Below are 20,983 nucleotides of genomic sequence, written 5' to 3'. Positions count from 1 at the left end.
TTGCCCAGGTATGTCCTGTACACAAAAAGCAGGATAAATCCAACCCGGCCAATTACCCCCTCATCAATCTACTCTCCATCATCACTAAGGTAATGGAAGGGGTCCTCAACAGTGTTATCAAGTGGCACATACTTCACAATCACCTGCTCATTGATGCCCAGTTTGGATTCCGCCAGGCAATTCAGTTCCTGACCTCATTACAGCCTTGGTTCAAACATGGACAAAAGAACTGAACTCCTGAGGTGAGGTGAGAGTGACTTTCCTTGACATCAAGGCCACATTTAACCGAGTGTGGCATCTAGGAGCCCTAGCAAGACTGGAGTCAATGGGAATCGGGGGAAAACTCTCCATGATAGGAATCATACCTAGCACAAAGGAAGATGGTTGTTGTTGTTGGACGTCAGTCACCTCAGCTCCAGGACATCACTGCAGGAGTTCCTCAGGGTAGTGTCCTCAGGCCAACCATCTTCAGCTGTTTCATCAATGACCTTCCTTCCATCATAAGGTCAGAAATGGGGATGTTCGCTGATGATTGCACAATGTTCAGCACCATTCGTGACTCCTCAAATACTGAAGCAGTCCATGTCCAAATGCAGCAAGACATGGTCAATATCCAGGCTTGGGCTGTCAAGTAGCAAGTAACATTCTCGCCACACCAGTGTCAGGCAATGACCATCTCCAACAAGAGAGAATCTAATCATCGCCCCAGATTTTCAATGGCATTACCACCACTGAATCATCCACTTTCAAATCCTGGGGTTTACTATTGACCAGAAACTGAACTGGACTAGCCATATAAATACTGTGGTTACAAGAGCAGGTCAGAGGCTAGGAATCCTGCGATGAGTAACTCATCTCCTGACTCCCCAAAGCCTGTCCAACATCTACAAGGCACAAGTCAGGAGTGTGATGGAATACTCCCCACTTGTCTAGATGAGTGCAACTCCCACAACACTCAAGAAGCTTGACACTGTCTAGGACAAAGCAGCCTGCTTGATTGGCACTATATCCACATTCATTCTCTCCAGCACTGAAGCACAGTAGCAGCAGTGTGTACCAGCTACAAGATGCACTGCAGGAATTCACCAAGGCTCCTTAGACAGCACCTTCCAAACCCATGATCACTACCATCTAAAAGGACAAGGGCACCAGATAGATGGGAACACCACCAACTGGAAGTTCCCCTCGAAGTCGCTCATCATCCTTCCTTGGAAATATATTGTCGTTCCTTCATTGTTGCTGGGTCAAAATCCTGGAATTCCCTTCCTAACAGCATTGTGAGTGTACCTACACCACACGAACTACAGTGGTTCAATAAGGCAGCTCACCACCACCTTCTCAAGGGCAACAAGGGATAGGCAATAAATGCTGGCCCAGACAGCGAAGCCCACATCCCATGAATGAATTTTAAAAAAAGATAGTAGGAGTTTCTGGAGGTATTTAGAAAGGAAAACAGTAAGTAAAGTGAGCTTTGGTTCTCCAGAGAGTGAGTCAGGGGAATTAATAATGGAAAATAAGGAAGTGGTGGATGAACTGAATAGACATTTTGTATTTATCTTCATTGCAGAGGATACAAATAACATTTCAGAAATAATTGTAAATCAGGAGGTGAAAGGGAGGGAGGAACTTAATTACAATCAGCAGAGAAAAGGTACTGAGAAAACTATTAGAATTAAAAGCTGACAAGTCCCCAGGTCCTGTTAGACTTCATCCTAGGGTCTTAAAAGAAGTGGCTGCTGAGATAGTAGATGCATTGGTTTTGATTTTCCAAAATTCCCTAAATTCTGGAAAATGGTGAATGCAATTCCTCTAGTCAGGAAAGGAGGGAGACAGAAGGCAGGAAACTACAGGTCAGTTAGCTTACATCTGTCATAAGGAAAATGCTGGAATCTATTATTAAGGAGGTTATATGCAATCAGGCAAAGTCAACATGGTTTCTGAAAGGGAAATCATGTTTGCCTCATTTATTAGTGTTCTTTAAGGAAGTAATGTGGTAAAGGGGGGAATCTGTGAATTTATATTTCCTAAAGATATCTGACAAGGTGCCACATCAAAGGTTACTGCACTAGATTAGAGCTCATGGTGTAGGGGGTAATGTATTAGCATAAACAGAAGATTGGTTAGCTAACAAGAAACAGAGAGTAGCCATAAATGGTTCATTTTCGGTTTGGCAAGGTGTAACGAGTGGAGTGCCACAGGGATCAGCGCTGGGGTCTCAACTATTTACAATCTGTATCAATGACATGGATGAAGGGACCAAATGTGTAGTTGCTAAATTTGCTGATGACACAAAGATAGGTAGGAAAGTAAGTAGTGAAGAGGACATAATGGGTCTGCAAAGGAATATAGATAGGTTAAGTGAGTGGGCAAAAATTAGACAGATGGAGTATAATGTGGGAAAAATGTGAACTTGTTCACTTTGGCAGGAAGAATAGAAAAGCAGCATATTATCCGAATGGAGAGATATTGCAGAACTTTGATGTATAGAGGGATCTGAGTGTCCTGATATATGAACCACAACAAGTGGTTAGGTAGGCAAATTGAATGTTGTTGTTTATTGCAAGGAGAATGGAATATAAAAGTATAGAGATGTTTTGCTGCAGTTGTACAGAGTACTGATGAGACCATTTCTAGAGTACTGAGTACAGTTTTGGTCTCCTTATTTAAGAAAGGACATAATTACATTAGACACAGTGCAGAGAAGGTTCACATGACTGATTCCTGGGAGGAGGGGGTTATCTTATGACGAACGTTTGGACAGGTTGGGCCTCTATTGATCGGTGTTTAGAAGAATGATAAGTGACCTTATTGAAAGATATAAGGTCATGAGGGGGCTTGACAGATTGGATGCTGAAAGGATGCTTCTCCTTGTGGCAGAGAACGGAACTGGGGGACACCATTTAAGAATAAGGGGCCTCCCGTTTAACATAGGGGGATGAGGAGAATTCTTTTCTCTCTTCCCTAGAGAGTGGTAGAGGCAGGATCATTGAATATTTTTAAGGCAGGTGGATAGATTCTTGACTAACAAGGGAGTCAAAGGATACCGAGGTTAGGTGGGAATATGGTGTTGAGGCCACAATCGGATCAGCATTGATCTAAATGAATGGTGGAGCAGGCTCAAGGGGCCAAATTTTATTGTATCAGCAAAATTAATTTGCTGGACGCCAGAAGATTCCGTAATAGCACATTTCTATGGGCAGAATTTTCTGCCTGTTGGCTGGGCTGTGTGGGAGCAGACGCCACCTGCAATCGGGTCTGCATCACCATTTTACGTGGGTGGACCAATTAATGCCCTGGGTGGGCGAGGTGCGTGAAACGCGGCTCCCGGGGACAGCTGGAGTGGGTGGGCAGCGGCGGGACTGCTATGACTGCAGGGTCCAATGGCGACCCGGCGGCCTGTTTAAAAGTGCTCCTGCAGCCTTGTCAAAGGCTGTCAAACATGGCCAGCAGAAGGGCTCCCCAGAGCGCTGCTGGTGAGCAGGCCAGGCAGGAGTGTAGGGCAGGGGGGCAGGCCTGGCATCTTTGTGTGATTGTGCGGCAGCTGCGGAGTGAGGAGGCACTGAAGCCCTCAAGTGTGTGGGAGGATCTGGCAAGATACATGAGGCTATGCTTGGTTTGGTCTCCATTGTGGAGGAGTCCACGTGGACCATGGCCAATGCAATGAGCCTCATGGCCAAGCGCCATGCTTTCTCCATGGAGAGAGCGGTGACATTCGTGGAGAGGGTCCTCCGGGAGACCAATCAGGGCTTCCTGGGGATACGCTCGGACCAGCAAGCCTTCACATTGGCATTGACCTCAGCTGGTCAGTGCCAGTATGGGAGATGATTTGGGCACCAAGTTTCCCAGCTCGGTGCCCGTCCATCTACAGTGAGCACGGAGGCCCGAAGCGACCTCACATCAGCGCAGCAGCTGCTTGTTGTCTCTGCGGGCTCCTCTCAGGGCACGCCGGATGAGGGCAGCAGCTCTTCCACCCCTCTGCCAGTGACCGTTGCATCCGGTGAGGCTGTGAATACTGGGGAGATGCCAGCTGTGGAACTGGCCACTCCCTCCCAGGCGGGGCCAACACAGGCTCCATGGGCCAGAGGACGGTCGCCAAGGTCATCGAGGCCAACAGGACAACACAGTGAGGAGGCTGTCTCAGATGCCAGTGCCAGCAAGGGGACAGCACCAGATGTAGCACCCAAAAGCACATGTTTAAGGCACCTTAGGCACACTACGGTTTCTCACTGGTGTTTTTGTGTTGCCCCGCAATGAGGTCATGTTTAGTGGGTCTGGTGTTTAACACCTTTGTCATTATGTTTTCTTAAGTTCATTTTGTTATATCATTAAATTTAGACATGTGATCATGGCTGAGGGTGACTCTTTTCCTCTGCAGGTGGATGGTTACCCATGATGTTATGAGTGAGTTGTGTCACATTGAGTTTTATTAACAAGGCTCTTAGTTAATGTTCCTCTCCAGGCAGATTTAGCACTCAGGTATTGAGTATGGAGCCTGCTGCACAGGCTTTTGTTGGAGGTCCATCTGTGGTGTCCTACCTGAAGTTTCATTGGATTAAAGCATCCCAGGTGTCCCTGCCTCCCTGGAGTATGCCCGGGTCAGTGTCTACCCCCTCAGCATTTCCCTGTGCGTGCTCATCCTCGGACTCACTGCTGGACTCATCGTGTGCAGCTGCAGCCACTGCATCTACATCATCGTCTACAGCGTTGCCTCTTTCCAGCGCAAGATTGTGGAGAGTGCTGCAAGCAGCCACCATCAGCGACACATGATCTGGGGGGTACTGGAGTGCGCCCACTGAGCGGTCCAGGCATCGGAAGCACATCTTGAGAAGACCGGTGGTTCTCTCCACTACAGTCCTTGTGGTGCTGTGGCTTCTATTGTACTGCTGCTCAGCTTCTGTTCTTGGATGGCAGAGGTGTCATGAGCCACATTTTGAGGGGATAGTCCTTGTCACCCAGCAGCCATTCATCCAGCCAGGGTGGAGCACTGAAGAGCCCCAGCACCTGGGAGTGTCTGAGGATGTAGGCGCCGTGGGAGCTGCCTGGGTACCTGGCACAGACTTGTAGAATCAGCATCCTGTGGTCACACACTATCTGCACGTTCATGGAGTGGAAGCCCTTCCTGTTGACGAAGGCACCGGGCTCACCTGCTGGCGCCTTGATGGCCACATGTGTGCGTCTATTGCACCCTGGACACGGGGGAAGCCAGCAATGGCCACGAAGCCTCTAGCTTGTTGTGTCTGACTTGCCTGGTACCAGCAATAATGGATGAACGTCAATGAATGCCTGAATAGAACATCTGTCACCTGCTTGACACAAGTGTGGACAGCTGATTGGGAGACACCGCAGAGATCACCCACCGAGCCCTGGAAAGAGCCAGAGGCATAGATGTTGAGGGCAGCTGTGACCTTTAGAGCCACTGGCATGGGGTTTCCACCCACACAGTTAGCGAAGATCTCAGGGCCTATCACCTGACAGATAGAGTTGACTGTCTCCCTTGAGAGATGGAGCCTCCTTTGGCAATGCACCTCAGACATATTGGAGTAACTGCTTCACCACCTGTAAACACTGGCAGCAGGATAGTGGCATCTTCTGCGGCCCCTTCCGCCTTGGACTTTCTCTTGACCCTGCGCCCCTTGTGCCTGTGCCTCTCCTCCCAAAGGTGGCTCCTCTGGAGGCTGAATGTGCACTCCTGGCCTCCTCCCTCCTTCTGGCCCTCTCTTCTTTCTCAGAGGAGGTGCCTCCAGTGGAGATTTCAACTCCCATTCCCAGGCTAAGGGAAGGCTTCCTGAAACCTGCAGGCCCCAAAATGGATCTTCACTGTAGAATGCTGACCTGAAGGTTGTAAATCCTGTCCAAGCAACTGGTATGAGTTTTGAAGTATTTCTGCTCACACAGGCAAGTATCAGTAACTTTCCCAATTAAATATCTGACTGAGCACATTCACGACCCCACTGACTCCTCTTATCCTGCCCGTGGATAAGGTTAATACAAGTGTGTCTACCCGCCTGCCCGTTGCACCCGTGCACCGACCTGAAGATCTCATGGGCCCCGAAAAATCACTATCAATTAGTGCCTCAAGGACCTTAAGTGGCACGTTAGTTAATGGCGGGCGCACATCGGAGATCACCGAAATATCACGATGGCGCGCAGTGATGTTGGGACGCTGGCCTGATGTCACCGCGTGTCGGCGTGCGGGGCCCGCCCCCACATGGCGACAGGAAAATTCTGCCTATATTACTTTAATTTTCTTCACTATCAATTGAGGCATATAGATACTTAGTTGGGAAGGAAGAGTGCTAAGGGATTTGGAATAAAGGAAGGGCTGTCATAGCTTGCAAAGCGGCAGAACAGACTTGATTAACTAAATAAAAACAAAAAACTGTGGATGCTGGAAATCCAAAACAAAATCAGAATTACCTGGAAAAACTCAGCAGGTCTGGCAGCATCGGCGGAGAAGAAAAGAGTTGACGTTTCGAATCCTCATGACCCTTCGACCGAACAGTTCGGTCGAAGGGTCATGAGGACTCGAAACGTCAACTCTTTTCTTCTCCGCCAATGCTGCCAGACCTGCTGAGTTTTTCCAGGTAATTCTGTTTTTGTTTTGATTGACTAAATGATTGTCCATCAAAACAGTATCTAGATCAATCTTTGATTGAGACAATATATCCAACTAATCACGAGAGAAAACACATGGTCCCATTTAGTATTAATTAAGTATCGGCTCCATTCATTTTCATGGGAAAACTATCCTTATTGTGTATGCAATTAGCTATATTCCTATTTTATAACATCTGAATTAATGTTTAATATTTTTGTTTTATTATTGTAATAAGATCTCTATGTGAAAACTCCAAAGAACACTGTGAGACTGTACTGAGCATGGTTGGACTGCAGTGGCCAGAGGACACAGACTGCAGACAGTTCCCCAGGGAAACCTCTGACAACAAGACATGCCTGATGCCTGATGAAAACGTGGAAGGTTAATGTTGACATTGTAGGCTTTAAGAATAATGCTGCAATTCTTTTAGTGTCATTCTCGAATGAAAGATATTTTCTCTCCTGAAGAAGCTAGCTCTTACTGGTGTAAAGTTCTTTGGGTGTCAGATGACTTCAGTACCTCGCCTAATTGGCCATTCTATATCTGTGAGTTTAGATGGTGAGAGACAAATTTTTGTCTTCACCCCAGGGGCAGCATTGTGGCTGAGCACATGATTGTTCCTCTCCCCTTAGCCCGTTATAAGATCATAAGAAGTATGAGCAGGAGTAGGCCATTTGGCTCATCAAGCCTGCTCCACCATTCAAAAGATCCTGGCTGATCTGATAAAAACAAAAAAACTGCGGATGCTGGAAATCCAAAACAAAAACAGAATTACCTGGAAAATCTCAGCAGGTCTGGCAGCATCGGCGGAGAAGAAAAGAGTTGACATCATGAGGACTCGAACCGTCAACTCTTTTCTTCTCCGCCGATGCTGCCAGACCTGCTGAGTTTTTCCAGGTAATTCTGTTTTTGTTCTGGCTGATCTGATTGTGGCCTTAACTCCACTTTCCTGCCTGTCCCCATAACCCTTGATGCCTTTTCAATTAAAAATCTGCCTAACTCAGCCTTGAATATATTCAATGACCCAGCCTCCACTGCTGTCTGTGGAAGAGAATTCGAAAGACGATTGACCCTCTAAGAGAAAGAATTTCTCCTTATCGCTGTCTTAAATGGGAGACCCCTAATTTTTAAATTGTGCTCCCTAGTTTTAGATTTCTCTTCAAGAGGAAACATCCTCTCACCCTGTCAAGCCACCTCAGAATCTTATATGCTTCAATACGATCACCTCTCATTCTTCTAAACTTTAGTGAGTATAGGCTTAACCTATTCAACCTTTCCTCATAAGACAACCCTTTCATCCCAAGGATCAGCCTACTGACCCTTCTTTGTACTGTTTCCAATGTAATTACAATCTTCCTTAAGTAAGGAGACCAAAACTGTACACGGTATTCCAGGTGCGGTCTCACCAATGTCCAGTACAGTTGTAGCAAGGTTTCCCTGCTTTTAAACTTGCAATAAAGGCCAACATTCTATGTGACTTCCTAATTACTTGCTGTGCCAGTGTGCTAAATTTTTGTGATTCAGAACATCCAGGTCCTCCTGTACTGCAACAGTCTGCAGTCTTTCTCCATTTAAATAATATACTGCTTTCTATTCTTGCTGCCAAAGTGGACAATCTCACATTGTCCCATATTATACGCTATTGGCCAAATTTTTGCACTCACTTAACCATCCATATCCTTTTGCAGACTCTTTATATCTTCCTCACAACTTGCTTTCCTGCCTATCTTTGTATCATCAGCAAATTTGGTTACAATACAGTTGGTCCCTTCATCCAAGTCATTAACATAGATCAAAAATAGTTGAGGCCCCACCTCTGATCCCTGTGGCACTCCACTAGTCAGAGTTTGCCAATCTGAAAATGACCCAGTAATCCTGACTCTCTGTTTTCTATTGATCAGCCAGTCCTCTATCCATGCTAACATATCACCACCAACACCATAAGCTCTTATCTTGTGCAATAACTTTTTATATTGCGCATTATTGAATGCCTTTTGGAAATTCAGATTGATTTCAAATAGAATGAAAATCATACAGGTTTCATGGTGAGAAGGCAAGCTACCTACCAGATTACAGCCCAAGTAACGATGATGATAATTCAGTGTTACCATCATCTACCCTTTCCAATGGAGTTCGTAATGTGGGATTGAAAGTTTGAAGCCTGGTTGATTTTCCTCTGAATAACGCAAGCATACCTATACCTGCTCTTGCTAGGATCAATCAATTCAGCATGAATTGTGGATGAAGCTTGTGACCCTTCACATCACATTTACTGCAGCAACAAAGAATTACTTGTGATTATAAAATACACAAAGAAACTTCTGTTCATCTTAGACTCTTGTCTTAAGCTGGGTTGTTGAACCTTTTGAACAAAACAACTTGCATTTGTATAACAAACTAAAACATCTCAAGGCACTATGCAGAGGTGTAATCAGAGCCAAAGAAGGAGATATTAGGAGGAGTAGCTTAAAACTTGGTCAAAAAAATAGGTTTAAAGGAAAGTCTGGAAGTAGAACAGAGAGTGGTGGAGAGGATGAGGGAGATAATTCCAGAGCTTTTGGTCTAAATTGCGAATGGCTCATGTGGCAGTTGTGGGGTGAATGGAGGAGGAAATGCACAAGAGGAACACAGAGTTCTGGGAGAGTTGCTGGGCTGGAGGAGGGCATGATCACGAAGGGGTTTCAACAGGAGGGTGAGAATTTTAAATTGTGGGGATTTGGAAGCCCATGTAGATCTGCAAACACAGGGTGTCAGATTAATAGGTCTTGGTGTGAGTTAGAATTCAGGAAGAAGAGTTTGGATGAGTTGAAGTTCACAGAGGGTGGGGGATCTAAGGATGACCAGGAGAGCATGGCAATAGCTCAGACCAGAAGTGACAAAATCATGGATGAGGGTTTCAGCAACAAATGGGCTAAGACATGGGGGGACGATGGTGGAAGTTGGTGAGCATTCAGTTGCCCTTTAAAAGTTTGAAAGCCAAATTCCTGATCTTGGAATAGTTGTCAGATTTGGGGAGAGTTGCCATAGCAGGAGTATCACTGGACTAATAGCCCAAGTGGCCCAGGCTAATGCTCTGGGGACATGGGTTCACGTCCCACCATGGCAGTTGGTGGAATTTAAAATTAATAAATAAATCTGGAATATAAAGCTAGTCTCGGTAATGGTTACCATGACAACTATCATTGATTTTTGCAAAAAAACCATCTGGTTCACTAATGTTCTTTAGGGAAGGAAATCTTCTGTTCTTACTTCGTCTGGCCTACATGTGACTCCCGACCCACAGCAATGTGGTTGACTCTTAACTACACTTTGAAATGGCCCAGTAAGCCACTCAGTTCAAAGGCAATTCGGGATGGGCAGCAAAAGCTTGCCTTGCCCGCGACGCCCACATCCCATGAAAAAATGGATGCCTTCAAGTAACATCCAATCAATCTATATGGTTACATTTTGCAACAAGCTGCCATATTTACATTTGAAGGAGCTCAACCAAAAGCAATTCCAATGAGTTTTATATTAAGGTTGTTTTGAATCAGTGTGGGTAGCAGGAAGTCTTGAACTATTCAGTGAATACATGCAAAGCATTGATTCTGATCTTCTGTTGTAAATGAAATCATTAAGTCAGCCTCATACCTTGTAGTCTCAAATAAACCTGGGGGAGATGTAGGTCTTGCTCCATACTGGTGATCTTATATATAGCTTATATTTTCCCATTTTACTATAAATTCCCAAGAGTAAATTCTTAATAATTTAATAATAGTGAAAGTGGTAAAATAATATGTAGAAATAATTGGGCAGCCTTAATCCAAGGTCTTTCATGTACATCCATTCTCACCTGATGCAGTGAAAGTGCATTTATAGAATGATTTCATGTTTTGTTCACAGAGTGCTCCCCAAGTCATTTCAAGTGCAACTCAGGGAGATGTGTCTTGGCATCAAAAAGGTGTGATCGACGACCAGACTGTGATGATTTTAGTGATGAGGAAGAATGTGGTAGGTGTTGCTTAATTCCTTCTGTGAAGGTCCTTTGTCACATTGTGCAGCAGGTGACAGCAAAAATTTTTCACAGGCTGTACATGAAATAAGTTTTGTAGGGGGAATTGTGTACACACACTGGACATTCATCTCCGAGACCCAAGATGAAATAACTGTTAAGTCCTAATTGTCTGTAAAGGTTTCCTATGTAAATTGGGTTTGGGTGGTGTTAATCTAGTTCCTAGTGGGCATGGACCTGCAGCACAAAACTGTCCCTTATTTGCTAATAATTTCAATCGCACTAAAGAGAGGTTACAGGATAGCTAGGGTGAAATTTAATGCCCGCTCCCATGGTGAGTTTGGTAGCACGGGGCATTTAATCAGGCAGGAGGGTGGTGGGTGGGGAGCTCGCCACCTTCCCATGTCCACCCTTCCCATATCCATGGCGGGAAGTCCCGTGGATCATCACCAATTAAGACTCACTTATCAGCATCATCCTGCTGCTACTGATAATAACCTGGCAGGGGGGGCTTGCAATGCCTGGAGCACAACAAGCAAACCCTGTGGTTGCTTGCGGGCTCCCAGGGGCCCCTCGCTCAAAGGCATTGAGTGCCTAATTAAGGGACACAGCATCAGGAAAGGAGGTGCATGCAGAGAACCACCACCCTGCCCCTGCTGGTGAACCCTCTCGCTAACCCCTTCCCCATTAACCCCACTCTGCAATCCCCTCCCACCAGCACTCATCTGTGGCCTGGGATCCAGCAATGATATTCTTGGATGAGTGTCGTACCGGCAGCAGCCACTGCCTTCCTGGTGGAAGGGGATTGCAGGGTGGGCCTTCCACCACGCCGTTGAGAGCCTGAATGGGGCCTTCATGAAAAGAGACAATGCAGGACTTTCACTGGCTCTCCAGCCGGCAGGCAAGACCCCCATCACCTGTGTGGGAAATGGAAAATGTCACAGTGCTGCAGTTGGGTCTGCTCCCCTGAGGTTGAAGCTCGGGTATATTGCTGTGGCAGAGTAGAAGGAGCTTTATTTTGCCTGCGCTATAACTGAATTGGGAGTGCTTGGGTTCATGAAGTGGGGGGAGTTCTATTCCACAGCCCTTGTTGAGCACCAACTTCTACAATCTATTCTCCAATTGACCTTTAAGAAGACTTTGAAAAGTTTGTTGTAGATGGAGGTATTTCTGCAGAAGCAGATTTTAAATAGTTAATCTGTGTTAGACTGGTATCATTAAGCTGATAACTTGTCAGGCCACTGTTGATAATGTAAGCGCTAGAACAATCAACAAACAAGTAGCTCCTAGTAACAATCAGTACACAAGGTTGTCTGCTTTCTACTGCAGGCTGTACACTAGGAGACTGACGCATGAAGCAGTCAGTTTTAGAAACTAGTTGAATCAATTTGATTACACAGTATTTTGCCTTGTCATTCTCCGCAATCCAGTATTTTCAAGCAAAAATTATAATTTATATTTTTAACAAGATAATATACAAACAATAACAGACAGGAAAAGACCCCCTGTTCCATCCAACCTTGCCCACACAGATGTGAAACCTTGTTTATCTCAACATATATACTCCAATCCCAACCAAAACCATGTGATATTCTGGAAGAGGTAAAAAAGCCAGGCCTATTTGGGGAAAATAATGTAGCAAATTTCTCTTCAGCCTCTGAGTGATCAAAACTAGCCTAGGAGATCACCCTGCTAATTCTATGCTGTACTTACCTTTTATATGAAGTGATTTCTGCCCAGCTAGAAATAGGTGATACAGCTCTCACATAAAGAAATTCAGCAAATTGATGTCTACTCATGTGCTGGCTGCTTGTCCAGAGTTCCGCCATTATTTGGATAAAGAACCACTGCCTGACAAATAACGTAGATTAGGCCCTATACAACTTGAAATTGTGAACCTGGTGCCCCCTAACTTCCTTAACTGGAACAAATGATCAACTCCTGCATAATCTAATCCCTTTAAAATGTTATAGACCTCAATTGGATCACCGCTAACTCAACAGTTCTCTCATGTATAAAATCCCAGCTCTTTTAATCTAGCTCAGTAACAAAGATGCTTTAAACTGAGAATTAGTATTGTGGCCCTCCTTTGCAACCTGTCCAAAGCTGCAATATCATCCACAATGTAAGAAGACTGAAACAGAGTACAGTACGGTCAGACCAAGGACTTTTTGCAAGGATACTATAATATGCTTTTATAAGCAATAGGAGCAGAAGCGAGCCATTCACCCTTCCTCATTCCACCATTCAGTAAAATCTTCCACCTCAATTCCGACTTCCCACATTACCTCCATATCCTTGTAATTCCTTTAGTGCCTAAAAATCTACCAATCTCTGACTTGAACATACTCAATCACCACTACCATCTAGAAGAACAAGGGCAGCAGATAGATGAGAACCCCACCACCTGGAAGTTCCCCTCCAAATCACTCACCATCCTGACTTGGAAATATATCGCCTTTCCTTCACTGCCGCTGAGTCAAAATCCTGGAACTCCCTTCCTAATGGCACTGTGGATGTACCTACACCACATGAACTGCAGCATTACAAGAAGGCAGCTCACCACTCCCTTCTCAAGGCCATAGGATGGGCAATAAATGCTGGCCCAGCCAGCGAAGCCCACATCCCGTGAATGAATAAAAAAAAATTGAGCATCTGCATCTCTCTGGGGTAAAGAATTCCAAAGGTTCACAACTCTTTGAGTGAAGAAAGTTCTACTCATTTCAGTCCTAAATGGCCAACCCCTTATTCTGAAACTGTGACCCAAATTATAGACTCCCCAATCAGCAATTTACTCTGTTAAGCCACCGAAAATTTAAGTTTCAATGAGATCACATCTCGTTCTTCTAAATTCTAGGGACTATAGGCTTGGTCTACTCACTTTCTCCCCAAAGGACAATCACTTCATCCCCAAAATCAGCCTACTGAACCTTTGTTGCACTCCCTTTATTGCACTTCCTCTGAGGTAATATATCCTTTCTTTGGTAAGGAACTGTACACAGTACTCCAGATGTGGTCTTACCAGTGACCTGTATAATCATAGTCAGACTTCTTTATTCTTTGTAATAAAAATTAGCATATCATTTTCTTTCCTAATTTGCTTTTTATTCATTCATGGGATGTGGGCTTCGCTGGTTGGGCCAGCATTTTTTGCCCATCCCTACTTGCCCAACACCTGCCTTCTTGAACCACTGCAGTCCATGTGGTGCTATTAGGAAGGGAGTTCCAGGAGTTTGACCCAGCGACAGTGAAGGAGCGGTGATATATTTCCAAATCAGGATGGTGAGTGACTTGGAGGAGAACTTCCAGGTGGTGGTGTTCCCATCTATCTGCTGCCCTTGTCCTTCTAGATGGCAATGGTCATGGGTTTGGAAGGTGCTGTTAAAGGAGCCTTGGTGAATCTGCTGTTTCTGCCTGTTAACTTTCTGTGATTCATGTACAAGGACACCTAGGTCCCTCTGAACACCAACATTTCCTCTCAGCATTTAAACAAATTCAGATGGAGAGAGAAACAGAGTTAACGTTTCGAGTCTGTATGATTTCTTCAGAGCGCAGAAGAAGAGTCGAAACATTAACTCTGGCCAGAAACTTACCTATGTTGGGCGGGAGTGGGTGCGGAGCCTTAAACACGCACAAGATTACAGTTACACAGTTATAACAGTTCGCAAAATTCCTACTTAACCAGACTCCTAACTACACATCCCCTTTAAGGTAACAGTCCAACTAAATTCCAAATGTATAATGCCATCCAGCAATTTTACCCCTAGCAACCACTGGACAATGGACTTCCAAAGGCTTTTAACACAATGTTGGTTATGGGAACAGCAACACTTCTCCAGGATGACTAGAGGCTTTTTCTCCAAGTCTGCTTCACACAGTCACCTTTCAAGATGGCCACATCTCACACAGCCTTCCATCCTTCTTTAAATATATTTTACCCCTTTTGATTTTTAAATCCCATTGTTTCCACTTGTCTTTAGAAGCTACTTTTCCCAGAAAATAAAAATCTTTCATGTTATCATTATGGCCAGGACTTTTGGGAAAAAATCAATGTAATAACCTTGCCTTATTTATTGTGTCATTCGTAAACATTTTTCCCTGTCCGTTTGAAAATCAAACACTTCTCCACTTAACTAAAAATGCAAATTTTATTCACACTGTATCTGCTGACCTCACCCTAGCTCTGCTCATCTTCATTTAAAATGCATGTTTTACACCTCACTCTTTGATAACTTAAATGTCGCAGTCTACCTGTCTCCAGCCCAATTAAATCAACCATGTACAGAATCACACACACACAAACCTGCTTTAAAATATCTCACAATAATATTAGGGAAAATATGATAATTCCTTGACACCTGCTAGTTACAACTTCAAAGGCTCTAACAGATTTGACCAAAATGATTTCCCTTTCATAAATTCATGTTGGCTCTGCCTAATCATACCATGATTTTCTAAGAGCCCTGTTAGCATGTCCCTTTTAATAGATTCTAGCATTTTCCTGACAGCTAATATAAAGCTAACTGACTTATAGTTCCCTCTTTTCTCTCTCCCTCCTTTCCTGAATAGTGGGGTTACATTTGCTACCTTCCAATCCATTGGTATTATTCTAGAATCTAGCAAATTCTGGAAGATCTAGGGCAGGCTTCTCATGGGATTCCCCCCAACAGGATGTGAACCCATCAAAGGAAGATGTTTTTAGGTGTTGCAGTATCAGAAGAAGCACTATTTAGGAGGTGCAGGGTGGAGTGGGGTGTAGGAGGACTGAAGATCTTCCAACTTGTTTCAATTTTAGGCCTCAGAGTGAGTGAGACCTGACTGAGAAAAGAAAGAATAGTGGAAAAAAATGAGGCCAAAATATGATCAGTAATCTAAGTTTTGAGAAAATAAGCTGAACTGGTTTGAAAGTATTAATGAATTCATGAGGATTGCTGGGAGAAATTGGAAATTCAGCGCCACAGTGCAAGCATCCCTCAGAGGTTGAAGTGTTAGACTAGCAGCAGCTTCAACTATCTTCTGGGACATCCAGTGACAAAACATAACTTGAGTAGAATTTCTACTTTGACTCTTGAGCATTGATGGGATGCCCTGTGGAAATTCCTACCCCTGAAACATCAGAAATAGTTTTAATAACATTGAGCAAAAATCAGCATTAAGAACATAATTTTAACAAAATCCGTCTCGTTCAACCTTTTCCTCTAAAACACTGGGATAAATATTTCAGGCTGGATTTTCCTCTTTGAGGTGGGAATGAGGAGTTGGGAGTTTTTCCTGTGTCAAAATCATGCCTCCTGCCCGCCAATGCCCACTATGCTATTATCATTGTGGGAATGGGCTGGAGTCAGAACTCCAGCCTCCAAAGGCAGGAATGGAGGCAGATGGATGCCAAGGTGGCAGGTCACAAGTGTAAAGAGCCTATTCATATTTTTCTTGGACTATGGCTTTAAAAACTACTATGGCTGCAGATGAAAGACTTGTTCACTGGAACAGGATGTGGAAAATACAATGTTGCTATCTCCTGGAACAGAGTGTGCCAGGTGGGACAAAATGGTGCCAGAAAGGGGAACTGCCTAGCAACACCTGATTAGGTGACCAAGGTTTTGTGTGATAGCAGTGAGCAGAGAGATCCTAGCCTGCAAAGAGAACACACCTAAAGCCTCTCTCTCTCCTGTGTGTGTAAGACTCCAGTAAATCTGCAAGGCTAGCTAGCTGGTTTTTTTCTTCATATCCCTGTAACCTGCTCTCCCTGAAAAAACCCCTGTCAAGAGGAAAAAGGGAAAATCACCAGTAGAGGAATTGAAAAGCAAGTTTTCAACCAGTGAACTACAGACTGAAAATGCTGGAAAACCATCTCTTGTCATTAAGAAAGAAGTGCAAGGGATTTGAAAGACATCATTCAAAATCAACCCATCTAATCCCATACTCTAGATTGGTGCTACCTCACCCTTAAAATCAATTTTCGTGCGTCTTATGTATGTGTGTGTGTTGTGTATATGGGTTAAGAAGGGTAGAGTTTAAGTTATAGAGTTAAAAGTTAGCAGTTCATATTTCTTTCTTTTGCTACTGGTTACAGACAATTTGCTTAATAAACAGTTATTTACTTGTTAAGTTTACAAACCTGGTGCTTGTATTCTGTTAACCTAAATTAAACAGTTAGGTAGAATTGAGCAATTTGGTGGATTAATCAACCTTTTCAAATTTGTCTTGGCTCGGGGAGCAGTGGGGCTTGGTATTACACAAGGCTTGCCTGTTTTCACTGGGCTATTGTCCCAGTTTTGTACATGAGTGTAGGGACGCAAACCCTCACCCCATCCACACCCGAATCCCTACCTCACTCACCAATCTCCCACCATGTTCCCTCCAGACCTTGCATGACCCATATCCCCCATGCCCCCATATTCCCCCATGCCCACTCACCCAGTATTCACTTTGCCGGAAGTCATGAGCACTATAATAACATTTGGAAGTTTTTGAGATGCTCATGAAATTGTCAAAATAAACAAACAACCATTCAAACTCCACTTGTTAAAAAACATTAATCCTCTTAGAAGTTCATAAAACTGTCAGTCAAACACTGCCATTAAAACGCTACTGGAAAAAAAACCTTAACCCCATTAAGTATTCATAAAGCTGTCAAGCAAACAGCCATTCAAGAACCATGTCAAGAAGCATGGGCTCTTGGGGGCTCATACAATACTCAAATTAAAAAAGCTCACAATACCTTAACAGCTGTATCAACAACTCCTGTTGAGTTGAATCCAGTTCGGAGCTCAGCCAAGTAATCATGGTAACATTCTATTGCATAACTGTGTCAACCAAGGTATCCAAGCTGAATACATTAAAGCTTTTGAAGTAGTGAAAAAGATGGCCATCAGTTGCACTGCTTCAAAGGCTGAACAGATGGCTGACCTGTCAATCAACGAAAAGATCAAAGCACAAGATGTAATTGACATGATAAAATCTGATACTGTTCAGTATGGAAGAGCACTTTATCCACTGGCTAAGTTAATACATCTGGAGACTTTTCCACTTTTACAATGGGTAGAATTTTCGGCTTGGCGAGTGGGGGCAGGGTCTACTCGCTGAGGCATAAAATGATACAAGGTGACATCAGGTATGCATCCTGACGTCACCACGCGTCATTCAGATTTTCAGTTTGGCGAATGCACAGCCAACTCGGCTGCGCGTCCGCCGAACCGTCAAAGGCTTATTATGGCCATTTAACAATCATTTAAATTATTGACCTGAGCTGCCCGTCCAACCTTAAGGTTGGCAGGCAGTTAAGAGCCCAAGCACCCTTCGCATTTTTCATGGAACCTCATGCATAGGTGGGATGAGGTTTCATGAACGTTGTTAAAGTGTTGGAAAATTTTTTATTAACATTAATGATGGTTTTACATGAGGGGACATGTCCTTAAAATTTTTTTCTCGCTTTATTCAACGTTTTATACGTGAAACTAATCTCCCTGAGGCACAGAGGTGCGCGCGTCACACTGGACGGGCCTTAATTGGCCAGTCCACAAAAAATGGCAACGTCCAGCTGATTGGGGGCACCGATCGGCTGCGTGCCCACTCACGTCCACCCCGGCACAACCCCGCTGACGGAGAGAAAATTCTCCTCAATGCTGGTCAGTTTAATGGTCGCTTATGTTTTCTAAACAAAATCCTATCATCAATCACTGCATTTAAAATATACTTAATTGATCATACTGGATTACATTGACATTTGAAGTTAGCAACATTTTTTAAACTTACCCATCAACAGGTTCCCCACTCCAGAACAGGTTTATGACACCTCTGAGCTGGTGTGACCCACATCTTTCTCTGAAGCCTTCAGTAGCTATGCCGACTACATAATAATTGCAGAGGGTCTGAAAACACTTCTCCTGCAATGGAGCCGCTGGCGTTGGGATTGCTGCATGCAGGCTCATGAACCGCACCTTTATTGCACGCCCTTAAAAATACCACATGACATGTATGGGGGTGGGAACCCTGGAATTGGATCCTGCCTGACTCTATCTCTCATTGTGTGATGCGGGTTTGCCCGCCATTGGAGCGGCAAAATCAGGCTCTGCACTGGCCAATCCACAAATTTCGATTCAACTGTGAAGAAAGAAGGGGGCATCTTTCAGGATATGTCAAGATTCAGATCACTGTACATTCTGGGAGTTACCAATTTTGAGAATTAATGACTATAGCTATGTTAAAGGTAAGTCTTCCCTCTAATAGTTTATTAGCCAGTCTCACAGTGTACTGACAAGGTTGCAAGGAGAGCTTACTTCATCCCAAGTTTGGATGAAAAATTCAAATTTGGCTGCAATGACATATATGATAGGATTGATGATTATGATGAAAGTGGTGACATGTCTGATTTATCTTATTAATATTGTTGAAGGAGAAGTCAGTTCATTGTCATGCAAACTTTATGCTGTCTAGTTCCATAAAAAAATTATATTAAACTGATTATTCGAATGTCATTGTGGAGATTCCCACCTCGGCATACTTGGATCACCCAAGTACAGTGCATCATTGACATTATGGCAGATTTGCGCACATACTGTCAAACAACTAACGTGGTGATTTCCCCATTTTTCAAAATCAGAGTTAGCCAACCTCCTGCCTGCCCACAACCTCGAGTTGTGGTTGAATGCCTACTTAATGCCTTCAGCTTCCAGGCTGCATCTAAACAAGGCCCAAATTTGAAAATGGTTCAGGTCTCCTGATTCTGGTATCGTGCAGGTCATTTGGATTCATGGCTGATTTGATGCCTAATTTTGCATAAGTCAAAAATCTGCCACACCCCAAAACCGCATTATTCAAAAAGTAAGTAACCATAAACTTTTAAACTGGGCACTGAATTGTCTACCTTAGCAAGGTATGTAAATGGGTTTTAATGCATGCTGATGGAACAACAGGAATTTGCCCTGCCTACTCATACTATATTGAACTTGCGGTCACGTATGCCGACTATGGTAGCTTTAATTTTTTTTTTAATTTCACCGATGTCCCACTTTTTGTCTGTCTGTTAGTAATTAAGTTAGTTAGACTTTATGTACTGAGGAATACCACTTTTTATCAGATTTTGTTCTATAAATATGCAAGGAGCAAGTTTCTAAAACCATTAGTGTAATTGAGTATTCTCATGGCAGCTGACCTTTATATAGAAGAGCAATCTAACATGGTTACAGCAAATTGTACCACTCAGTAGTCCATTTGACCTCACTACAACAGATTGAAATATCAATTCAAAATGATATTTCCTTCCAAAGATTCATGTAGTGTTTACCAAAGTTTAACCTTGGATAAAAAGTATTTTTGCATCTAGCAACTTCAAATAAAGTTTTAAAAATACGCAAAGAAGAACTATTCATTTCGGACACTTTTTAAATTTGTCAGTTGCATTTTCTGAACAAAACAACAACAACTCACATTTGTATGGCATCTTTAACATACTAAAATGTCCCAAACTGCTTCACAGTAACATAACCAGACAAATTAATGCTGAGCCAAAGAATGAAACATCAGGAGGGGGTGGTTAAAAGCTTGGTCAAAGAGGTTAGTTTTCAGAACATAATTAAAAGAAGAGGGAGTGGAAAGACAAAGGTTTAGAGAGGGAAAGTCTAACTTGATGGTTTTTGGCCTGCATACAGTGTGTGCTTATCTCTAAACCATGGTTGCATTGTTTCATGCATATAGTACAGATTGATAGATCGGTTACTTTGAAAGCATTTTGTGCTAAATTCATATGCAGAAAGTGCAGTTATGAAAGGAAAGTTTCCTCAAGATCAGGTATGAAATGAGAAAATGGCCAGAATTTTCTGGCCCCATTGGTGTGAGGCATCATGGTAGGCGAGAGCGGACAATATGGCAGGAAGGCCAAAAATTGGTTTCACGCTGTCGTAAACCAGTTCGCAATTGTCCGCTCCTCCTGTCAATGGCGGGCTGTATTTCCTGCTGCCGGATATCAGGAACATCATTTTAATACATCTGCTTATCATTATAAGCTCTGCTCTGCGCAATTATCACTCCACGCTGGATCACCCGAGCAACGCCAACGTATTTCACAGCAGCATTTAAGAGGTGTGCACCTGATGAGCTGAACTTCGAGGGGAACTTGGAGGTGAGTGCACATTAACGTTGCACAGCATTCGCATGGGTTCCCGTTCAACTTCAAGGTTGAGGCACTGCACATTCAGGCAAGGGCACAGGCAAGTCGCTTTTTCCCAGCTGGCTGCATTGCGGTTGGGGCGACTTGGAGGGGCAAGGCATCCCGATGTGAGGCAAGTTGGGAAGGGCAAGGGCTGCATTGCATCTGAGGTAAGTTGGGGTGGTGGTGTCAAGGCAGCCCAGTCTGATGGTAGTGCACAAGTACATGCAGGGGTGGGGGGTGTGGT

General features: G+C 43.9%; 1 protein-coding gene across 4 annotated transcripts in view; it reads left to right on the top strand.

Annotated features, from left to right (window-relative positions):
• The window catches only part of LOC121280888 (atrial natriuretic peptide-converting enzyme-like), a 308,072-nt gene that overhangs the window by 238,731 nt on the left and 48,358 nt on the right, over window positions 1-20,983 (top strand). For all 4 annotated transcript variants that reach the window (XM_041193245.1, XM_041193240.1, XM_041193253.1 and 1 more), the window contains exons 12-13: window positions 6,834-6,979; window positions 10,481-10,588. In XM_041193245.1, coding sequence (XP_041049179.1) covers window positions 6,834-6,979; window positions 10,481-10,588 — 254 coding nt within the window. The remainder of the gene's footprint in view (window positions 1-6,833; window positions 6,980-10,480; window positions 10,589-20,983) is intronic.

The sequence above is a fragment of the Carcharodon carcharias genome, chromosome 1, assembly GCF_017639515.1.
Source record: "Carcharodon carcharias isolate sCarCar2 chromosome 1, sCarCar2.pri, whole genome shotgun sequence".
NCBI lineage: Eukaryota > Metazoa > Chordata > Chondrichthyes > Lamniformes > Lamnidae > Carcharodon > Carcharodon carcharias.
This window is presented reverse-complemented; position numbering and strand designations above follow the sequence as displayed.